This window comes from Ictidomys tridecemlineatus, chromosome 7 (assembly GCF_052094955.1).
Source record: "Ictidomys tridecemlineatus isolate mIctTri1 chromosome 7, mIctTri1.hap1, whole genome shotgun sequence".
NCBI lineage: Eukaryota > Metazoa > Chordata > Mammalia > Rodentia > Sciuridae > Ictidomys > Ictidomys tridecemlineatus.
Window position 1 is genome coordinate 32,841,154 of NC_135483.1, and position 22,989 is coordinate 32,864,142.

The following is a 22,989-nucleotide window of genomic DNA, read 5'->3' on the forward strand; positions in this document are numbered from 1 at the left end:
TAAGTACATAAAATAAAATTGTGTATATGCGTGTGTGTGTGTGTGTGTGTGTGTGTGTTCTGTAACAAATTCAGAAGACAAACAAACCCAGGATACAGACACAAATCCCAGAATACAAATCAGTAGACTTAAGGGTAGAAATACACTGGTAAAAGTTCTCCCGCTAGTGAGACTTTTCTGAAATCAGTAGGAATTGTTGACATATAATAACAAGTACTTATGTCAAAACTTTTCAATAAAGACCAAATATGCCAATAAGATAAATTCAAACTTCTTATCATGGCATATATATATAACAATTGATAATTAGTAATATAAAAGTAATATAAAAATCAATATATAAATTTAAAATAAATCTTATTTTCAAAATAAACTATATATGTATATAGATATGTACTTCCATGTAATAAGAATATAGCACATTATATAGTCATTTAATAATTTATAAATTATCTGTTGAGTTTTAGGAAATATCAAATTAACTTCTTTAATAAGGCCATGTTTTGGGCTGGGATGTGGCTCAAGCGGTAGCGCGCTCGTCTGGCATGCATGCGGCCCGGGGTTCGATCCTCAGCACCACATACCAACAAAGATGTTGTGTCTGCCGAGAACTAAAAAATAAATATTAAAAAATTCTCTCTCTCTCTATCTCTCTCTCTCCTCTCTCACTCTCTCTTTAAAAAAAAATAAGGCCATATTTTTTGATATTTGAAATCAAATCAAAATTTTCCCATCACCTTCCTGTTTAAAGTGAGGACAAGTTATTAGTACCTCCAACATAGCACTTTGTTGCAACTGTAAGGCAACATGTCAAGGTCACATAAGCATCCAGATGCTAGTGCTTCCCACAGGTCTGAAACTGTGCCTCAGGGATTTCCCCACCAAAATGCAAATGCCACACAACCATTACAGCCTGTACTGCTGCCTCCAACAAGGGAACACTCTAGAGAACCAGGTAGACACATTCAAGATAGTATATGCTTCCCAAGGACCAGATTAATCTATACCAGCCAGCTTATTAGGTCCCATAACCCACCTCTATAGACTACAATGAACAACACTCTAATTTACTCTCTCAATTAAATTTATCAATCTGCATGAAAGTGATTCAATATTTTAAAACTAGTATTTCTGCATTATCCATTGAATACCAATCCTGCATACAAGACCCATTACAACTGACACACACCAGTGAGCTTCTCCCTCTAAAACTCCATCCCTTCTTCCCATATTCTGTGCACATAGAAGTATAGGAATACTGACCATTCCCAAAGACACCATGTTTTCTCAGAGTCCATCCTTTATACATGCCTCAAATGCCCTTTTCCTTCTCCACATATTGAATTATAATTTTCCTGTAAGGCCAATTTGAATATTACCTTTGATTATAAAGCCTCCCTTAAAGCTTCTGTGTACATAAACTCACCCCCTTTTTGTGTCAGCTCAACACTTGATACATAACTACATAACTATTTTAAAGCATAAGTCATGTATTTTAATTATTTATTTATATGACTCCCACTAGATTGTGAACACCTCAATGACAGAGACTATATCTTATTCCCTTGTTTCCTAAATTAGTATAGTACCTGGTAGATAGCAGACACTGAAAACACATTCGTTTAAAAGAATAAATAAATAGCTAACCTAAAAACATTGTCTTTGGTTTTCTATACTGTATACTACCCTGGAAAATTTCAGATGCAACCTTAAACATGTACAAGGGAGTTTTTAGTTTTGTTTTTTGTTTTTTCGTAAGATTGGCACCAGGTAGCATCTCTCCCTGACCTTTCCCCTGGATCACCTCCAGTAGTCTAATTATTACTTTGTCAGAACTCAGTTACTTTATATGCACATATAAAATATTTTTTAAATTTAATTTGCCCTTATTGTCACATTTTTAACATATAAACTATGTAAATTCTATCATTATCCTCAGCAGCAGCAGTATCTAATTTTATAAATAGAACACAATTATTTTGTCAGTTTCCTCTTTGTCCTCACTTCTTTCTATCTTCCTTTCTTGCCTCTCCTTTTCTTTCTTTTTGGCTTTTGAATGTTAACAATTAACAAAAGACTCATTATGACAGAATTCTATGATGGATTATTTTAAAAATAACATAATTTAATTAATTAAATTTAGTAAGCAGATTTAGTAAAGGAACAGCAAACTCCTTTGAAAATATATTTAATCAGTCATGAATACAATCATAAATTTTTCAAAACAACTGAAGTAAAAGTTTACATAAATTTTTAAGCAGTATAATAAGTTTCTCAAATTTGGATTCCTGTACACTGATAATTCTTCTCTTCTTCGAATTAAAAAAGTGATCTCATAAAGCATTGTGGTCAAGTGAACAATGTCAGCACCTTATCACAAAACAAGATTCTACTCTTTAAAAGATTTGCAGGTTGGGATGGGGCTGTAGCTCAGTGGTAGAGCACCTGCCTCGAATGTGTGAGGCACTGGGTTCAATCCTCAGCATCACATAAAAATAAATAAAAATATTATGTCCATCTACAACTAAAAAAAAATTTTTTTTAAGATTTGCAAGTGAGGAACAAGACAGGGATGCCCTCTTTCACTTCTGTTTAACATAGTTCTTGAAACACTGGCCAGAGCAATTACACAGATGAAAGAAATTAAAGCAATACAAATAGGAAAAGAAGAACTCAAATTAGCACTATTTGCTGACAATATGATTCCATAACTAGAAGACCCAAAAAAATTCCACCAGAAAACTTTTAGAACTAGTAAATGAATTCAACAAACTAGCAGGATATAAAATCAACACCCATAAATCAAAGGCATTTCTTTATATCAGTGATAAATCCTCTGAATGGGAAATGAGAAAAACGACCCCATTTACAATAGCCTCAAAAAAAATAAAATACTTGGGAATCAAACTAATAAAAGAGGTGAAAGACCACTTCAACGAAAATTACAGAATGCTAAAGAAAGGAATCAAAGAAGACTTTAGAAGATGGAAAGAGCTCCCTTGCTCTTAGATAGGCAGAATTAATATTGTCAAAATGACCATACTACCAAAAGCATTATACAGATTTAATGCATTTCTGATCAAAATCCCAATGGCATTCCTCATAGAAACAGAAAAAGCAGTCATAAAATTCATCTGAAAAAATAAAAGAGACCCAGAATAGCTGAAGCAATCCTTAACAAGAAGAGTGAAGCAGGTGGCATCACTATACCAGACCTTAAACTTTACTACAGAGCAATAGTAACAAAAACGGCATGGTATTGGCACCAAAATAGACTGGTAGACCAATGGTACAGAATAGAGGACAGAGAGACCAACCCACATAATTAAAGTTACCTTAGACAAAGGTGCCAAAAACATACATTGGAGAAAAGATAGCATTTTCAACAAATGGTGCTGGGAAAACTGGAAATCCATATGCAACAAAATGAAATTAAAACCCTATCTCTCACCATGCACAAAACTCAAAGTGGATCAAGGACCTAGGAATTAAAACAGAGACCCAGAGTCTAATAGAAGAAAAAAGTAGGCCCAAATCTCCATCATGTCGGATTACATCCTGACTTCCTTAAAAAGATTCCTATAGAGCAAGAATTAAAATCAAGAAGTAATAAATGGGATGGAATCAAACTCAAAAGCTTCTTCTCATCAAAAGAAACAATCAATGAGGTGAACAGAGAGCCTAAATTTTACCACTCGCACATCAGATAGAGCACTAATCTCTGGGTATACAAAGAACTCAAAAAGCTATACACCAAAAAAACAAATAATCCAATCAATAAATGGGCCAAGGAACTGAACAGACACTTCTCAGAAGATGATATACAATCAATCAATAAATATATGAAAAACATGTTCAACATCTCTAGCAATTAGAGAAATGCAAATCAAAACTACTCTAAGATTTCATCTCACTCCAGTCAGAATGGCAACTATGAGAATACAAACAACAATCAGTGTTGGTTAGGATGTGGGGAAAAAGGCACACTCATACATTGCTGGTGGGACTGTAAATTGGTGCAGCCAATATGGAAAGTAGTATTGCAATTCCTTGGAAAACTGGGAATGGAACCACCATTTGACCCAGATATCCCACTCCTCAGTTTACACCCAAAGGACTTAAGAACAGCATACTACAGGGACACAGCCACATCAATGGTTATAGCAGCACCATTCACAAGAGCTAAACTGTGGAACCAACCTAGATGCCATGCCCTTCAGTAGATGAATGGATAAAGAAAATGTGGAATATATACACAATGGAATATTACTCAGCAAAAAAAAAGAGAATAAAATCATGGCATTTGCAGGTAAATGGATGGAGTTGGAGAATATAATACTAAGTGAAGTAAGCCAATCCCAAAAATCCAAACATCGAATGTTTTCTCTGATATAAGGAGGCTGATTGGTAGTGGGATTCGGAGGGGGATCATGGGAAGATTAGATGAACTCTAGATAGGGCAAAGGGATAGGAGGGAAAGGGAGGGGCCATGGGGGTAGAAAAGATAGTGGAATGAAATGGACATCATTACCTCAAGTACATGTTTGAAGACAGGAATGGTATGAATATACTTTGTATCCAATCAGAGATATGAAAAATTGTGCTCTATATGTGTAATATGGATTGTAATACAATCTGCTGTCTTATAATTAAAATATAAAAAAGATTTGCAAGTGAAAAATAACAAAGCACAATTACAGAACTCATTAAATAGTCTGTATGAAAACTGCCAACACTATTTTTGAAAGTCAACCAAAAAGAATGAATGACATTCATTCTTTAAGTAAGTGTCATTCAGTAAGTGTCATAAGGGGATGAGAAGGCGGGCAGGGAAAAAAAATAAAGGGGATGAGATGATATAGACACAACACTAATCAAAAATATTACTAGCTAAAGTTTTCATTGCAGATTAATGATCTACAGTAAGTAACAAAATTTAGTTAATAACTGACATACAGCCCCCTGAAGAGAAATGATTAAAAAATATTATTTGTCCCAAAAAATGTACCAAAAACAAATAAAATATTTCAATGGATAAATTAACACCTTGAAACAAACTACTACAGCAATATTATATAAAATTGCAATGACAAGAAAGTAAAAAGTTTCTCCAACTTTTCAGAAAAGTCTCAAATTCAAGTAATGCATTATTTTAGTCTCAGAAAAGCTCTTGAATATAAAATTTTGCCTGTAGGTATGAATTCAACATCAAATAATGTTACCAAAATGAAGAATCTAATCAATTCCAAGTTGTTACAGTCCTAACAACTGTTGACTTTATAAAAAGAAAAGGGATCAGAATACTATTCTTTTGTTTCATACCTCATTTCATTATGTATTCAAAGGAAAAGCTTTGGTGGGGTTCAGGAGCATGCCTGTAAGGATCAACAACTAAATGAGTCTCAAAATAAAAAAATAAAAAAGGATTGGGAATGTATTCAGTGGCAAAGCATACCTGGGCTCAATCTCCAATACCAAAAAAACAAAAAATAATAAAATAAAAAATGATGGGGCCAGGATTGTCAGATAACCTGTTAAATTTGAATTCCAGATTAGCATTGAATTTCTTTTTAGTGTTAAGTATTTCTAAAATATTGCATGGGATATACTGATACTAAAGAGTTTGTTGTTTATCTGACATTCAAATGTAACTAGCCACTTGTCTTTTGTTCCATACCTCATTGTATGGAACACTGGCCACTTTGTATTTTCATTTGCTCAAAAATGTAAAAAATAGGGCTGGGGATATGGCTCAAATGGTAGCGCACTCGCCTGGCATGTGTGCGGCCCGGGTTCGATCCTCAGCACCACATACAAAGATGTTGTGTCCGCCGAAAATTTTAAAATAAATATTAAAAAAAAAATTCTCTCTATCTTGTCTATCTCTCTCTCTTTAAAAATAAATTAAAAATATAAAAAATTAAATAAAAAGGGCTAGAGGTGTAACTTAGTGGTAAAAAAAATGTTTTTATTTTAAAGTTTATAGTTTAACTAGAAAAACGAGGGTTAGAAGTAACTTAACATTATAAAGACTATATATGACAAACCCCAGACCAACACTATTCTGAATGGAGAAAAATTGAAATCCTTTCCTCTGAAAACAGGAAAAAGACAAGAATGCCCACTTTCACCACTCCTATTGAACACAATCCTTGAAATTCTAGCTGAGCAATTAGACCAAAGAAAGAAATTAAAGGGATACATATAGGAAAAGAAGAGCTCACATTATCTGTTTGCCGAAAACAAAAAACTAAAAGACCTAAAACACTCCACCAGAAGATTTCTAGAATTCACAAATGAATTCAGCAAAGTAGCAGGATATAAGATCAAAACTCATAAATCAATCGTGTACCTATAGTCCAATGATGAATCACCTGAAAGAGAAATTAAGAAAAGTATCCCATTCACAATAGCTTCAAAAAATAAAATAGGGCTAGGGTTGTGTCTCAGCAGTAGAGTGCTCATCTAGCACGTGCAAGGCCCTAGGTTCGATCCTCAGTACCACATAAAAATAAATAAAGGTTTTGTGTCCAGCCGCAACTAAAAAATAAATATTTTAAAATAAAACAAAACGCTTGGGAATCAATCTAACAAAAGGGGTGAAGGACCTTTACAATGAAAACTACAGAACATTGAAGAAAGAAATTTAAGGTCTTAGAAGATAGAAAGACTTCCCATCTCCTTGGGTAGGCAGAACTAATATTGTCAAAATGGCCATACTACCAAAAGCACTAAACAGATTTACTGCAATTCCTATTAAAATTTTAATGACATTATTCATACGAATAGAAAAAGCAATTATAAAATTTATTTGAAAAACTAAGAGGCCCAGAATAGCCAAAGCAATCCTTAGCAAGAAAAGTGAAGCAGGAAGCATCACAATACCAGACCTCAAATTATACTACAGAGCTATAGTAAAAAGAACAGGATGGTTCTGGCACAAAAAAAAAACAGACATGAAGACCAATGAAACAGAAGACACAGAGACAAACCCACATAAATACAGTTATCTGACACTAGATTGAGGTGTCAAAACCATGCATCGGAAAAAAAGAGAGCCTTTTAATAAATGATGCTAGGAAAATTGTATATCCATAGTAGAATGAAATTTAACCTCTATCTCTCACCCTGCACAAAACTCAACTCGAAGTAGATCAAAGACCCAGGAAATTAGACCAGAGACCCTGCAACTGCTAGAAGAAAATGCAGGTCCAATACTCCAACATGTCAACTCAGAAACTGATTTCCTTAACCAGGCTCCTAAAGTGCAAGATCCCTAAAATCCAAAATCAATAAGTGGGATGGCATCAACTTAAAAAGCTTCTTCACAGCAAGAAAACAAGAGCATGTAGACAAAGTCTACAGAATGGGAGAAAATCTTTTGCCACCTGCTCCCAGACAGGGCATTAATATCAGGAAACACAAAGAACTCAAAAACTTAACACCAAAATAACAAATAACCCAACCAATAAATGGACAAAGGAACTAAACAGACACTTTCAAAAGAAGAAATACAATAGTCAACAAATATATGAAAAACTGTTCAACATCTCTATCAATTAGAAAAATGTAAATTAAAGCTACATTGAGATTTCATCTCACTCCAGTCAGAATTTCAGTTATCAAGAATACAAGTAACAATAAAGGTTGGCAAGGATGTGGGGGAAAAGGTACATTCATACATTGTTACTAGGACTGCAAATTAATACAACCACTCTAGAATGTGTGGTTAGAGATCTCTCTCTGGTATAGAGATTCCTCAAAAAACTAGGAATGGAAACATGATAAGACCCAGCTATCCTACTCCTTAGTATACATCCAAAAGATTTAAAAACAACATACCACAGTGACACAGCCATTTCAATGCTTATAGCAGTTCAATTCACAATAGCCAGTCTATGGTGCCAACCTAGGTGCCCTGCAACTAATGAACAGATTTAAAAAAAATGTGATATATATACACAGTGAAATTTACTCTGCCATAAAAAAAGGAATGACTTTATGCATTTGCTGATAAGTGGATGGAACTGCAGACTATTATGCTAAATGAAATAAGCCAGTCCCCAAAAAGTCAAAGGTTAAATGTTTTCTCTGATAGGAGAAACTAATTCAAAATAAGGGGGAGGAAGGAAGAAAAAGAGAGGAGGAGGAGGAGGAGGAGGAGGAGGAAAGATCAATGTAGTAGACAAAGGGGAAGGGAGGGAAAGGAGGAGGGATGGGTTAGGGAAAGACGGTGGAATGAATCTGATCTAACTTTCCTATGTACATATATGAAATATACCACAGTGAATCTCACCATCATGTACGTGTACGAGACACTGATTTGAAGAAAAAAAATAAAACTACGTAAATAGCAGAAAGATCAGTAGAGAGAAGGGAAAAGGGGAAGGAAGAGAGGAATGGAAAGGACAAGAACTGGAAAATGAATCAAAACAAATTATATTCCATGCTTTTATAACTATGTCAAAATGAATCCTAATATTATTATAACAAAAAAGAACCAATAAAAAAGAAAAAAATTAAGTCTATGGTTTAAAATTATCATCAAAATTGTTAGTGTTTCTCACTTTACAAAGCTTTGAAAGGTAATTACTGACTTCAAAAAATGGTTTAGGGACCGAGGGCACAGCTCAGTAGTACACTGTTAGTTTAGCAAACACAAGACCCTGATCTTAATCCCCAACAGGATCCCCAGTACCCAAGGAAGTAAGGTAGAGGGGGGCAAGGCCTGTGGCAACACTTAATGTACAGTTTTGAACACCTCAATGAATTCAGTCAAAAATTTCCATAAACTATATGAAAATCTATTTTTCATATTTTATATTTTCATATTCATATTTTATATTTTCATATAAAATAGTATGACAAAGTTATACTAATAAATTCAAAGCAACAGTTCAGCTTCAGAAAAATGATGTTTAGATGATTTGACAATAGCCAATGTTACAATAAGTCCTTAAGAAAAATTAAGACTATTAGAGCATACTTGAGGGAAAATATCAACATTATTCTTAAATACTTGATTTTTTTTAAATTAATATGGATTAGAAGTCCATTCACATTATCAGAAAAAAAAACTATTACATTTGCCAGTGAAAGAAGACGAAGACCAAAAAATATTGCTGTCTTTGAATTAAAATTTGGAGGGGGTAACTTGGAGTTGCCATCAATCGGAGAAAAAGAAATAAGTACTTTCCTGCAGTTTCTATCAACTACTTGTATAGAGTCTCTTATCAATGATTACCAATAAGAACTTGAAGAAATCATCATGAAACAATTTTGGAATTATATATATATATATATATATATATACATACACACACACACACACATATATATATATATATACTTAAAAACAAATAATTAAACCTAATATTAAAAATATGCTCATGAGACTGGGGATATAGTTCAGTTGATAGAGTGCTTGCCTCACATGCACAAGGCCCTGGGTTCAATCCCTAGAACCACAAAAAAAAAAAAAAAAAGCTCATAATTACTAGCTAACCATCTCATTTTATATTTTGAGATTTTATTTTAAAATTTCCATGATTCAACATTTACTATTTTCCATAGCTTGCATTTTGTTTTGCTTCTAATATTATAATAGAAAATGTTGATTGATTTTTTTTACCTAGTCCCAAGTCCCCAAATCTCTCCCAGCTTACCCAATATTAGATACACATCCATCATTTTAAGCTCTGTGTGGCATGACATATAAAAGATTAGAAATCACTAAATTAAATGAGTGTACTATTTAATTAAAGTATACAGTGACGGGGAAAAGAGATATCTAAAAACCGTAAATAAATGGAAGACAGTTCATGAAGGATCTTACTTGCATGCTAAAACTTACAGACTTTTTCTAGCTTTTGTCAACTAGAGGTGTAGAAGAGAATTAAGATCTAATGTAATAAAGCATTCATTGTATGTAGTAAATTAATTTTTTATGCATTGTGTACCCATCCCTGGGAAAATAATTACTTATCACTTTGTGTGTTCCAAGTTTCTGAGGAGAGACTACAGTTAAAGGCTGCATATAGCTGACACTGTGTTTAGGGGGCTTTTTTGTTTGCTTTGTTTTGTTTGTGGGGATGAACTCATCCTCCTATCTCAGCCTCCGGAGACACTTGGAATACAAGCATGCACCACCACACCCAGCTAACCCTGGTATTTTAAGAAAAAGAGTTATATGACCAGTTTTTAATATGCAAAAATCTGGTATCAATAAACACCCCAATATTGGCCTATGTAAGGAAACCTATCACAGCAAAACCTAATTTTCAATTCTTTCTTCTAAATACCATTTTAAGTGTCTAATAATAATAATGATAATGTCAATGGCCATTATGATTATAACATATTACAGTAACTTATACAGAGGTACTTTAACACTGTGATAAGGATACCACAGGCCCATAATTTCTTAACCATGATTCTAAAATTCCAAAAGCTCTGAAAACAAGAACTTTTTTGTAAGTCTGGGTCAATTCCTGACCTGAATTGGGATGAGGCTGTAATCTTTATTTAATCTACCTGTAAATATTCATACTTTTCACTTGGCACTGCTATCCTGGCCCTGCTGAAAGCTACATATTACATGGTATATGCAACTTTACATTTCTAAAGTCCAAAATACTTGAATTCTCAAATGTTTAGCACTAAAGTTTCAGTTAAGAGATTGTGAACCTTTGTTTTTAATCTTCATCTTATAGAGTTTAGGGACTCTAAGTGACTTCTTCAAGATAACGGAGCTTGTAAATTTTAGAGCTGGACCTCTAATCGAGACACCTAAATCTTGTTTTCTATCCCCTATCCAAGGCCATAAATGAAAAAGCCTTTTTCAGCATAAAGAGACTTAATATTTCATGTGCTATATTGTAAGCACTAGTTAATACAAATTTTCAAAATGCAAAATTTTGAAAATAGTCTATTTGTACCTAGCCTTCAAAAATATTTCTTGCTGCATAAGTTTTTTTCTCCATTTCACTATTTTACACAAACATGTTTCTTGTCTATTTTGAGTTCACTGACCTAGAAGTTAAGAGCATCAATGCTATTTTTCACTAAAATTCATAATATCCACAAAGCAAATAAGACAAAATTTTAAAAATGACTTATAATTATCCAAGGCATTACATAATATTTTTAATGCCAACATTTTTCAGCAAAATTTCTGGTTCTTTCTCTATACATGAAAAAATTATACTTCCCTCTACCTTGAATTAAACAGAATCAGGTAACTTGCTTTGGACAAAAAGATGTGAGCAAAAGTTGTATACATATTTCGGAGAAGAAACTACTTGCAATTCTTCAGTCTCCCTTTTCATCTGCTCACAATATTCCAGAAAGCAGCTTCTCTCAGAATGAGAATGACATGGACAAACAACCCAGAGAAAATATGTAGCATGTAAAAGAAATAAACCTACATTGTTTTAAGATAATGGATAGTTGGCCTACTATAAGTTTATTGCCCGTACACTCCAAATACACCCTTCTCTGCCCTATTTTGTATGGGTTCATCATTTCTCCTTTGCCAGTTGGCACAATGTTGAGCTTTGTCAGTAGAGGGAGCCATAATGACATTGAAGGAAGAAGGGGTGTCTTCCACGTTTTGTGCGTTTTATTGTTTTTGCTGTATAGTTCATGGCGGCCTGGAACTTAAGGGCTACTTCAGTAGTACTAAATCTCCTAGCATATATCACAGATCCCAAAAAAAACATCTTTCCAGCAAGTTTTTGTGGCATACCAGCAGGCAGTTTCTCAGTAAGACTGGCTGGCACCCTAATAGTTTTCCCACTGTTTCCTGAGCATCCCAGCAAGCATATCAGCAAGTCCCACCAAAAAACCCACACATGATTTCCTGCTTGCCTGTCCCAGTCTGTGGCAGCATAGGTGCTGCAGTCACACCCTCCGATAAGCCATGGAGAAAGAAACTTCTTCCAAATTTGTTTCTTTTGTGGGTAGTCTGCCTTAGCCCTAGAAGAGAAGGCTGCTCCCTAGCTCAGTCAGTCCTTTGCATTAAAATGTCCTTGTTCAAATTACTATTATAGTTTCTATCTTCTGACTGGACTCTGACATTTAATCTATACTAACATATAAAACTATACATTGCAATATGAATTGACATTAATTTTTTTTTCTTTTTCTACTTTATTTCAGTTACTTCCAATGTTCATACACCTAGGTCAAAACAATTGATTAGGACTGGGATTGTGGCTCAGCGGTAGAATGCTTGCCTCACATATGTGAGGCCCTCGGTTCGATCCTCAGCACCATAAAAAAATAAACAAAGAAAAACAAAGAAAAAAACAATTGATTATACTTTACATTTTAAATCTTTTAATTACATGAGACTTTTAGCTAGTAATTACAGGAAAGAGAAGATAATATACTTTATTGTGAGGAAAGAAATAACTGTTCAACCAAACATGTCAAGCAAAACCATATTCTTGTGAAAAGATTAAATCCAAATCTTTCCTTACTTGTATTACAATATAAACTTTACTCTGAGTCTTTAAAATGACCATCTAGATAATGAAAATGTTGCATTTGTGAATATTTCAATGACTTTTCCCTGTTAGTCATGTGGTAAAATTATTTATTCCTCACCCTATAAAAATAAATAAAATTATCCACTAAAATGGCTACTTAGAGAGAATACTTAAGTGTAACGTACAGAATGCAGAACAATTCATTCACACTTCTTGCCTCCAATCCCTCCACTCCAGTTAGATCAACATTTTAATTCAGGAAGAAAGTGTTAAATTAATAAGAAGTGATGAGCTTAATTGGCAGTTAATTTGAAGATGATGTATCATAAACCCAAGGATTCAGTGACTCAGACAAAGGGGAATGAAGGGAAGGGAGGAGGGATGGGAATAGGAAAGACAGTAGAATGAATCAGACATAACTTTACTATGTTCATATATGAATACACAACCAATGAAACTCCATATCATGTACAACCATAAGAATGGGATCCTAATTAGAATAAGTTATACTCCATGTATGTGTAATATGTCAAAATACTCTCTCCCATCTTATGTATCTAAAAGAAACAAATGAAAAAAATTAAAATAAAAAAGTATACTGTAAAATTTTATTTCACAGATGTAATTCTGGAATTTGTGTCTCAGATAAAAAAATACATTGTAAAAACTAAATAATATGGGAATATATAAAAATATATCCAAACTTATAAAAAAATATATCCAAACTCATTTCTACTGGAATAAAAAATGTGAGGGAATAATTCCCCCCAAAAAATCATGTTCTGAACTATTCCCAGAAATATATAAATATGTTTCTTTTCATGCCAAGCAGAAATTTATAGATGACTAAAATTAGAAGAATCTACAGAATTGTAAGAAAATAAATGTGTATTCTTTTAAGCCACCAAGTTTGTAAGAAAAAAAATTAATGCAAGTAATACTATGAATAAACTTGGAAGATCTAAGTCTTATTTACTGATGAATGTGGTGATGTCATTTCAACAGGTATTAAAATTTGGGAGCGTTTAAAGAGTATTTATTGCAGGAATGGTGGCGCACACCTGTAATCACAGCTACTCCAGAGGCTGAAGCTGGAAGATCACAAGTTCGACACCTGTGTGAACAACTTAGTGAAATCCTGTCTCAAAACAAAAATTTAAAAAAAAAAAAAAAAAAAAAAGGAAAGGAAAGGGAAAAAATGGATGGGAAGGAGACTGGGGATATAACTCAGTGGTAGAGTGCCCCTGGGTTCAATCCCTAGCACTGAGAAATAAAAAGTATTTATTGATGAAATTGATATTCTCCATAGTTGTCAGTGTATTCCTCTCCTAACTTATTTATTTTAACACTTATGGGATGCTTATTATATACTAGACCTTCTTCTAAGGACTTTACAAATGTAAACTCAATTCTCAAAACAGTCTCTAAAATAGGTGTTATTATTATCCCCATTTTGCAAATAAATACAATAAGATACACAGATACTAAGTAACAGTGGAATTCAAACCCAGTCTGTCTGACTCCAGAGTCCAGACACTTGAGCACTATATGCTCTTACTGTTTGCCATAAGACTAAATAAATGGCAATGTAAGGGAAAGAGAATGGGTTTGGGAGGTAGAAAGATCTAAGTACAAATATCTAATTCCAAATCAGTATTCCTCCACTTAAAAGCATCATGACTTGAATCCTAGTATAAGTAGACATTGAATGAATGTTAGTTCCCTCATTCAAGTCCTGCCACAAGATTACAGATACATTCAAATTCAAACAAAACCTTGTATGGAACACACTTAGAATAAAAACTAAATACAAGAGAAAGGGAGGGGGGTAGGAGGTTAGCAAGGATGGTGAATGTGGTAGACATCATTATCCAAAGTACATGTATGAAGACACAAATTGGTGTCAACGTATTTTATATACAACTAGAGATATGAAAAATTGTGTTGTATATGTGTAATAAGAATTGTAATGCATCCCGGTGTCATTTATTTTTTTAAAAAATCAATTTAAAAAAAGGAAAAAAAATACTAGTCCCATGTTCCTGGATTTCCCCTTTTCTTTCTCCATTTCTACATGTTCCTTCTCAGATCCTCAGCTGAGACAACCTATGGTACTACAGAATTTCCTTTATGGGTACCCTAAATTCTTACTATATCAACAAAAGTAGATTGAAACTTTACTGAAAAACTGAAGGGAAAAAACTTAAGGAAATTAAGCATGAGATATAGGTATTACAAAATCTCTTTAATTTAAGGTAGCCTTAGCCATAGATTACTTCAAATGAAACACTTTATTTACACACACTGACTACTTCATTTCTTTAGCTTAACTATGTTACGTCATTATTGTTAAATAAACTTGAGGACTTGATCACTAATGACATGGAAATATTCTTTATTTCCTTTATCATCCAGAAATTCAACTTCATCAGTTCCAATCGCTGAGCCTTCATTCTAAAGATTTATGTTTTCAAGGTTCATACCCTCTGAATCAGCTATTTAAATATCTATACTCAAATTTCTCTGATTTTAAATTGTTTCTCTTTCGGAACTCACCTATAAGATGATCCAATTTCAAACATTGTCTCTGAGGATCCATTTAGCTTTCGAGCACCACAATACCACCATTATTATTGTCCAAGAAATTTTGTTATGGCTGGTTTCTAAAATGCTAACTATTTCAAATAGAAAAATAAACCAATGATAAGGAAAAAACAAAACAGTGTTTAACACTAGCAAAAAGGTTTAATTTCTCAAATTCTGGAATACATAATAACTAAATGAAAAGTTGATGGAAATAATATTTATTAAATACATTTTGTTCTCATTGATTTCATTTGTTGGCCACTGCTTGCTTGTTAGTTTAATTAAAATACCACACACCATAACCAACAGCTCTCATGGCCAAGAGAAGTAACTTCTTCCAAGTATGACCCCAAAACAATCATTTCTTAAGATATTGGCAGCTATTTTGTATAAGAACACGAAGACCTAACCCAGTTTTCAACAGGTGGAAACATGAGCTGTTTGCTGGCATATGAGGTAATTACTATCATTTTTCTAATAGTTTGCTTCCCAGACACATAGATGAAAAATATTTTAATATACGTAATTTCTTTTAACCCAAAGCTGTGTTTAACATGAAATAATCAATATTTTATTAATATATTTTTTTTCTGTCAAAAATGAATTTTATGGTAGAGATGGCTAGGAAGTCATAAAAATTTGTATTTTCATTTCATGGAGCTGTTGCTGTGGAGCAGCTGCCTGACTCTGGATTAGCTTTTCCAGTTCCCCTTGCATCTAGATGGGTTCATCTGACTACGTTTTGGTGGATAACTACTCTCATCCAGGCCCATTAGACTTTACATGAATAACATATGTGTTTACATGAATACTTACATGTGTTAAGAGACTTCAAATTATGTAAAACATACAAAATTTGATAGGTTTTGCTAAATACAGGGTTGAATAAGTGCTGCTTTAAACACATGAGAAAGATGGCATTCCTTGTCCCTGTTACGACATTTTTTTCTTCCAACCAAGTTTATGTTCAGTTTACATTACTGTGATTAACATCATGTTAACTAAAACAAATTCTCTGTAATTTTCTTTTATTTATTTAACTTTGAAGAAGCTTTAAATATCTGTGCAATGGTTAACTCCAAAAGTACTTCCACAGTACTAAATTTTCTTTGATCTCTCTTCAGTGATTGTCTGGTCTAAGCTAACTAAAGTCTTAGTCATAAAATTCATAAATACACAATTTACAAGGTAGGTGGATTTCATCTGCATGGTGACTACTGGACTGTTCCATGTGTTTGTCTATTGAGCCATTATACTAAAGTACCATAAACTGCATGGCTGATAAACAACAGAAATTTATTTTTCATAGTTCCAGAGTCTAGGAATTCCAAGTTCAAAGTGGTGGTGACACATTCATTGTATGATGCAGACTTTCTTCCTGGTTTATAGGTCACTCTCTTACCATAACCTCACATCGTACTAGGATAAAGGAGCTCTATGGAGCCTTTTTGTTTTAAATAAGGGCACTAATCCTATTAGTGAGGGCTCTGCCCTTGTGTCCTAGTCACCCCCAAAATGCCCTACCTTCTATTACCATCACACTGGGGATATAGGTTTCAACTTATGAATTTGAGGGACACAAACATTCAGTCTGTAACTTAATTACAACAGAGATTTTGTTGTTGAAGGTGCACAGACCAACAAAATAAGAAGGATGTGAGCATCACTTCAATCTGTGAATTGAACAATACCAATGCATTAAACATCATTGTGGTTATTCTGCTAATTATATTGCTTGTGTACTTCCCCCTAGTTTTAAGCAGCCTGGAAACTAGATACAGGATATGCTTGAAACTGCCAAGCCATTTTTCCTTTCTAGAACATAAAGAAAAGAAAAGAAAAGAAAAAGTCATTAACAGACAAAGAATGTCATCTTTCTCCTGTGTCTAAAGCAGCATTTATTCAGACCCTCTATTTGGCAAAAACTAACAAATTATGTAGTGTTACATAAAAATATTAAATGTTTATAATATAAAATTATCTAAAACTTAATTCTAAAACCTTTAAAAAGCATTTAGCTAGCAGTATGTTGTACAGAAAATATACATTAGAGCTTCTGATATGAATATGTAATATAGATATAATAAATACTCATAATATATAAACTGTATAAAAGTTGCTAATTCTTGCAAAACTAATACTATCTAGTTGCCTTCAATTTTTTTCCTGTGTGTGTGTCCACTTTTTTTGATACTGTAGATTTAATCCAGAAGCCCTCAACCACTGAGCTACATCCCCAGCCCTTTTTCATTTTTTATTTTGAGAAAATATCTCACTAAATTAATGAGGGTCATGCTAAGTTGCTGGGGCTGGTCTCAAATTTGTGATCCTCCTGCCTCAGCCTCCCAAGCCTCTGAGATTACAGATGTGTGCCACGGAGCCCAGTTTGCCTTCCATTCTTAGGTAACAATATTAGAGAAGAAGTATGTGAGATACTGTATCACAACTGAGTCTAAACTTTCCCCTTTGGATAATACTACCTCCAGTCATAACTATGGAACTTCTCACCTCAAAACTCAATAAAATTTATCTCCTCTTCATAATACACTTTCTAAGACCCTGCTTAGAAATAATTCAGCACACTAATGAAAAGAGAAACACAATCTTCACCAATTTCAACATGTCATTTCCATGACTAATCTCCTGTCTATATTCTTTTTAAAATTTATTTATTTATTCTACTTTGTTATATATGACAGCAGAATGCATTTCAATTCATTGTACACACATAGGGCACAATTTTTCATGGCTCTGGTTGTACACAAAGTAGAGTCACACCATCCATGTCTTCATACATGTACTTAGGGTATTGATGTTCATCTCATTCCACTGTCCTGTCTCTATTCTTAAAATACATTCACATCTCCAAAACTCCATTAGAGATGATGGAGGAATATATACAAGGAAGGGAATTTATTGCAGTTAAACCTAATATAAAAAAGATTGTGTGATAGTTTAAAATATCCAAAGGATGAAACAAAGCCAGAGGGTAAGAAATTCAATGCAACTATTATCAATGGGAACAGAGAAAATTTGATAAGAGAGGCCAGGAGTTTTGAAAAATTATATGGCATGAACTACAAAGAAGAAAAAAAGTTTTAAAAGCTAATAAGTGGAGTTCTTCCAAGTATGAATGGATTCAAGGAGCCCTGACCTTTCTCCTTCTCCCCTTTTTCCTTTGTCCTCTTTTCTTCTTTCTCCCTTTTCATCATTTTACCATTACTCTATTAGTTGCCATCCCAACCCACTATATCCCATGTTGTAATTATATCCAAGTTCTAATGATTCATATGTATTTTATAAACTCTTTAGAATACCTAAAACAATAAAAGAAGTCAGTTCACAACTGTTCCCTAAGAGAATACTGGTCCTAAGACCAGAGTTCAAAGAGCTAAACCATCCTTGAGATGAACAGACACAGGTAAATTTTTATTATGTGTTATTTTATATTGAGATTCTGTCTTAAAATAAAAAATAAAAAGGGCTGGGGGATATAACTCAGTGGTTAAGCACTCCTAGGCTCATTTCCCAGTACAAGAGGAAAGGGGAAGGTGTGTGGCTAGAAACAACTTAGATACCCATAAATATGATAATAAAGAAATTACAGAAAGTTCATCAAATGAGATATTATGGTCATTAAAATGTATAAGACTGCTATATATTAACAGAATTTGTTTTTATATTTACATAAATACATACATGTGTACATACATGCAAACATGTCTACACAAATAGATATACAATATTTGACGTATATATATGCCTACTCTTATGCATAGAATATCTCTTGAACATTAGGTTAAGCAAAACAGCCAAACTCAGAAAGTCAAGGGTAGTAGGTTTTCTCTCATATGTGGAAACAAGAGTGAAATAGAAAAAGAAATCTGGGGGATGGATCTTATGAAAATCAAAGGGAGATCAGTAGAAAAAAGGGACTAGGTAGATGGAGGGAGAATGGAAAGGACAGGGGAAATTCTGAGAAATAATATTGGCCAAATTACACTGTTACATACTATACATGCTTGAATATGTAACAATGAATTCCACCACTATGTACAACTACAATGCATGAATAAAAAATAAGGAAAAAATATCTCAAGCATGAACCTCTTAAGACATGCACATTTATTTAAAAATTATGTGTATGTTAGTACTGTAAATCTATATATTAAATATTAATGAAGTTTAATTTTTTTTCAAATAGAAATAGAAACTTTAATACCTTCTTTCTGTATTCCAATAAAGCATCATGTGATACCCTTGGGTATGCACATCTCACTTTGCTTAACACTTAATATGAATATTGAAACACACAGATCATGCAAAAATATTTTCATAAAACAGTTTCAAGCTCTTCCACACATCAAACTCATTTTTTTAATATTTATTTTTTAGGTGTAGATGGACACAACACAATGCCTTTTTTTTTGGGGGGGGGGTGCAGTGCTGAGGATCAAACCGGGGTCCTGGCTGTGCTAGGGGAGCGCTCTACTGCTGAGCCATAATCCCAGCCTCTCAAACTCATTTTTTATTATTAGTTGTTCAAAACATTACAAAGCCCTCAAACTCATTTTTAACATATTTGTTAAAAGGTAACAGATATGAATTTGGATTTCAGTTTATTTCTCCCTATGACCTCTCAAAATAGACATTAACTTACAACTAAATGAGTACCACTACAGAGAAAGGCCAATTTGGTCACAACCTAAAACTTTCTTAGAAATAGTAATCCCCGAAGAATATTGGTATTTTTCTTACATATCATATTTGTTATTTAATATCCAATACTGATAATATACTACTTATTAAACTGTCAAATTCTTCAAAATGATTTCTCTCATTAATATAATTCTGTTATACATTCTATTCTTCTCAACTTCCTTGCCTAATTTTATTTTATTACAAAACATTTTAAACAATATTTAAAACTAAATTTTTAAATATATTATGCTTTAATCTCCAAGTAACTTTTTTTAATATCTTTTAGTTGTCAGTGGACCTTTATTTTAGTTATTTATATATGGTTCTGAGAATCAAACCCAGTGCCTCACGCATGCTAGACAAGCACTCTACCACTAGGCTACAAACCCAGCTCTCCAAGTAACTCCTTAAAATCAATGTAAAAATAGTTCTGAAATCATATAGCCATTTGAGGTTAAGATCCCTTTCCAACACTGTTAGGTAGAAATGCAAATAGATATTTTAAATAAATTTATTTTAAATAAATAAATTTAGATATGTAAATACTTATTTTATGGACATAATGTCATATATTTCATGAATATATATTTAGAGAATTTTATGTCTACTGAAATTATGCACATTAAATGCACAAACATATGTATCTTTATAATATGTAGTTTTACATATGTATATATCATATACTCATGCAGCTACCTAAAAAAACCTTTAAAACATTTTCCTATGAAATATACTGTTCATTTTGAATAATCCTAATTCAGTACTCAAAAGTTGACTTAAATTTCTATATGTTAAATAGATGTCTGTAGAATTGTAATGAACTAGCCAATAAACACAATTATGTACCCCACTATTAAAAAAAAAACACATTTTACATTTAAATGTGTGGATCAAAAAGAACTATACCTTAAGCATCATTTTGGCAACAATAGTTTTTAGCAAGTACAACAAAAAGTAAAAATTCATATATTTAAACATAAAATTGTAAGTTTTCAAAAGCTTGGCTTTGTTAGTATCCACAATAAAGTTAAGCAAAGTTAGGAGTGTGCTAAAATGCTTTTAAAAATAATTCTTTATTCTTTCACTAGTTGAAATAAACTGTTCAAATTGCTTAGTTTTCATACCCCATACCAATTAATAAATCACTTTCCCAAATAAATATTCAAACACAGAAGTTAGCTTTGAAGAAGTAATTCTTAATTTCAATTAACATATCAGAAATACATTTGTTCTCTTAGTCCTTCAATATTTCATGAAATTGTATCTTTTTTCTAATATGAGATTTTTTAGTATAAGTTTGCTACCATAAATTACATGAAGTGTTTTTTATTAAAATATGGAAAAAAATATATATGCGTGGACCACGAAAAATATGTCTTCATAAATGCACGAAATACTGAACTTAACCTGTTTTCTTAAATTTGAGTAGAGGTCAGTGTGTTATTTCCTTCATAGAGGAACCCAACACTTTCAATCGTATGTTTCTATGAAGAATGTGGGGAAAGTATATTTGATGACATAACAAAAGAACGTCCCACCTTTGATATATAAACTGATCTTGATATATTAAGATACATTAACAAGTTAATCTTTCAGTGAACAACTCATTTCAAGCAAAAACAGAAAAAAGAAAAAAGTTGAGTTGGAAAAACACAAAAAGGTTGCACTTGTTTTGCACAATCTCTTTCGTATTAACAGAGAACTCAAATAACCATGAAACATTTAAAAGCAAACCTGTAGTAACAAATCTGTTACACCCAGGAGAGAGCAAGCTCAGAGATACCGATAACCCTGCCTGGACAGTTCCCTAGTGCTGAAGTTACACAGCATCTAACCAATGCCTAGGGCTACTTTTCGCCTCCCACCCTGGGCAGAATCCGGGCTGCCTGGACCACGAGCACAAAGAGTAGAACTTCACGAGGTAGGAAGCAAGCCAAATCACAATACTGATACGGACTGGAGTCTCTTCAGGATTACACAGATTTACTAGTTGCAAATAGGAAGAGCAGCAGAGTGCAGGGTGTTAGCACCCGCCGAGGGGGAGGGGCTGGAAGATGGCGGCGATCGCACACCCACCCGAAACACTATTGAGTTTAGGCCCCTAGCCAGTGCCACCGCCCTCCTGCCGGCGGCTACCGAGGGCAGCTCTGCTCTTCCCGGAGCTGGGGACAAAGCGGCCCCGCAGAGGCGCAGGACAAGGGACCCTCGGCGGCGCCCGCAACCCGGGCCGGCGCGCCTCCACCCGGGTCCGGCCAGGGAGCACCTGTGCACGGCCATATTGGATTCCTTGTCCCAGTCACTGCCTCCTGGAGGGGAGGGCGGGAAAAGGGAAACCAGGAGCCTGGGTCCAGCCCCATCCCCACCAGAACCACGGAACTGAACTGGCCGGCGGGGAAAGCCGGAGGGCGCCGGGGCAAATTACACAGCCCAAAGACTCGCCACCGTCACCTCAGCCGGCCTCCGCGCCCTCCCTCCGCGACACACACCCCCACGCTCTGACACCCAGAAAGCAGCCCGGGCGGCCGGCGTCGGCTGCAGCCCTCGTGGCCGGGGCGCCGCGGGCGGGAGGGAGGGCGGCGATCGGGAGGCGCAGGCGGCCGCAGGGCAGCGACCGAGGGGGCGGAGGGGCAGGAGGGAGGCGAGAAGATGGAGCCCGGTCCTTACTTGAGCACTGACTGCTCCTTCTCCTCTTCCTTCTTCTGCCGATCCATAACAGCCAGGATGATTTTCCTCTCCTCCTCAGTGAGGTGGCTGAGGTCGGGCATCTCGGGCTGCGGAGGCGGCTGAGAGGCCGCCGGGGTGGGAGCCGAGCGGCCCCGGGGCCCGACTGGAGCCGACATGTTTGGTGGACCTGAACCACCCTAGGGAAGCAGGGAGCCAACTCCACTGGCAGCGGCGGCACGGACGCCGGCGGCTGGGGCAGCCTCCGGCACTGGGACAAATACATACAAATCAATGGCCTTCAATCTGAGGCGACAGCCCCCTCCCCCAAGAAAGAGCAGGGGGAGGGGAGGGCGACCGCGGTGGGGAAGGGAGGGTTGAGGAGATCGCTTCGGGAAATGTTTCTTCTTCCCGGGGCCAAGGGCTGGCAAGTGAGCGGTTCGGGGAGAGAAGAGCTGGAGGCCCAGAGGCGGAGTGCGCGGAGCGGCAGGGGAGGGTGGTGGAGCGAGGTGGCGGGGACAGCTAAGGGTGGGGTGACTGGAGGGAGCAG

The 22,989-nt window shown here is 35.0% G+C and overlaps 1 protein-coding gene across 38 annotated transcripts in view; it reads right to left on the reverse strand.

The window, feature by feature from the left end:
- Rims2 (regulating synaptic membrane exocytosis 2) overlaps positions 1-22,618 on the reverse strand; it is a 559,411-nt gene extending 536,793 nt beyond the window's left edge. For 36 of the 38 annotated variants that reach the window (XM_005316267.4, XM_005316266.4, XM_021724861.3 and 33 more), the window contains exon 1: positions 22,443-22,618. In XM_005316267.4, the coding sequence (XP_005316324.2) occupies positions 22,443-22,618 (176 nt within the window). The remainder of the gene's footprint in view (positions 1-22,442) is intronic. The other 2 variants (XM_078016819.1, XM_078016811.1) reach the window with 1 other exon arrangement.
- Positions 22,619-22,989: the final 371 nt, after the last annotated feature.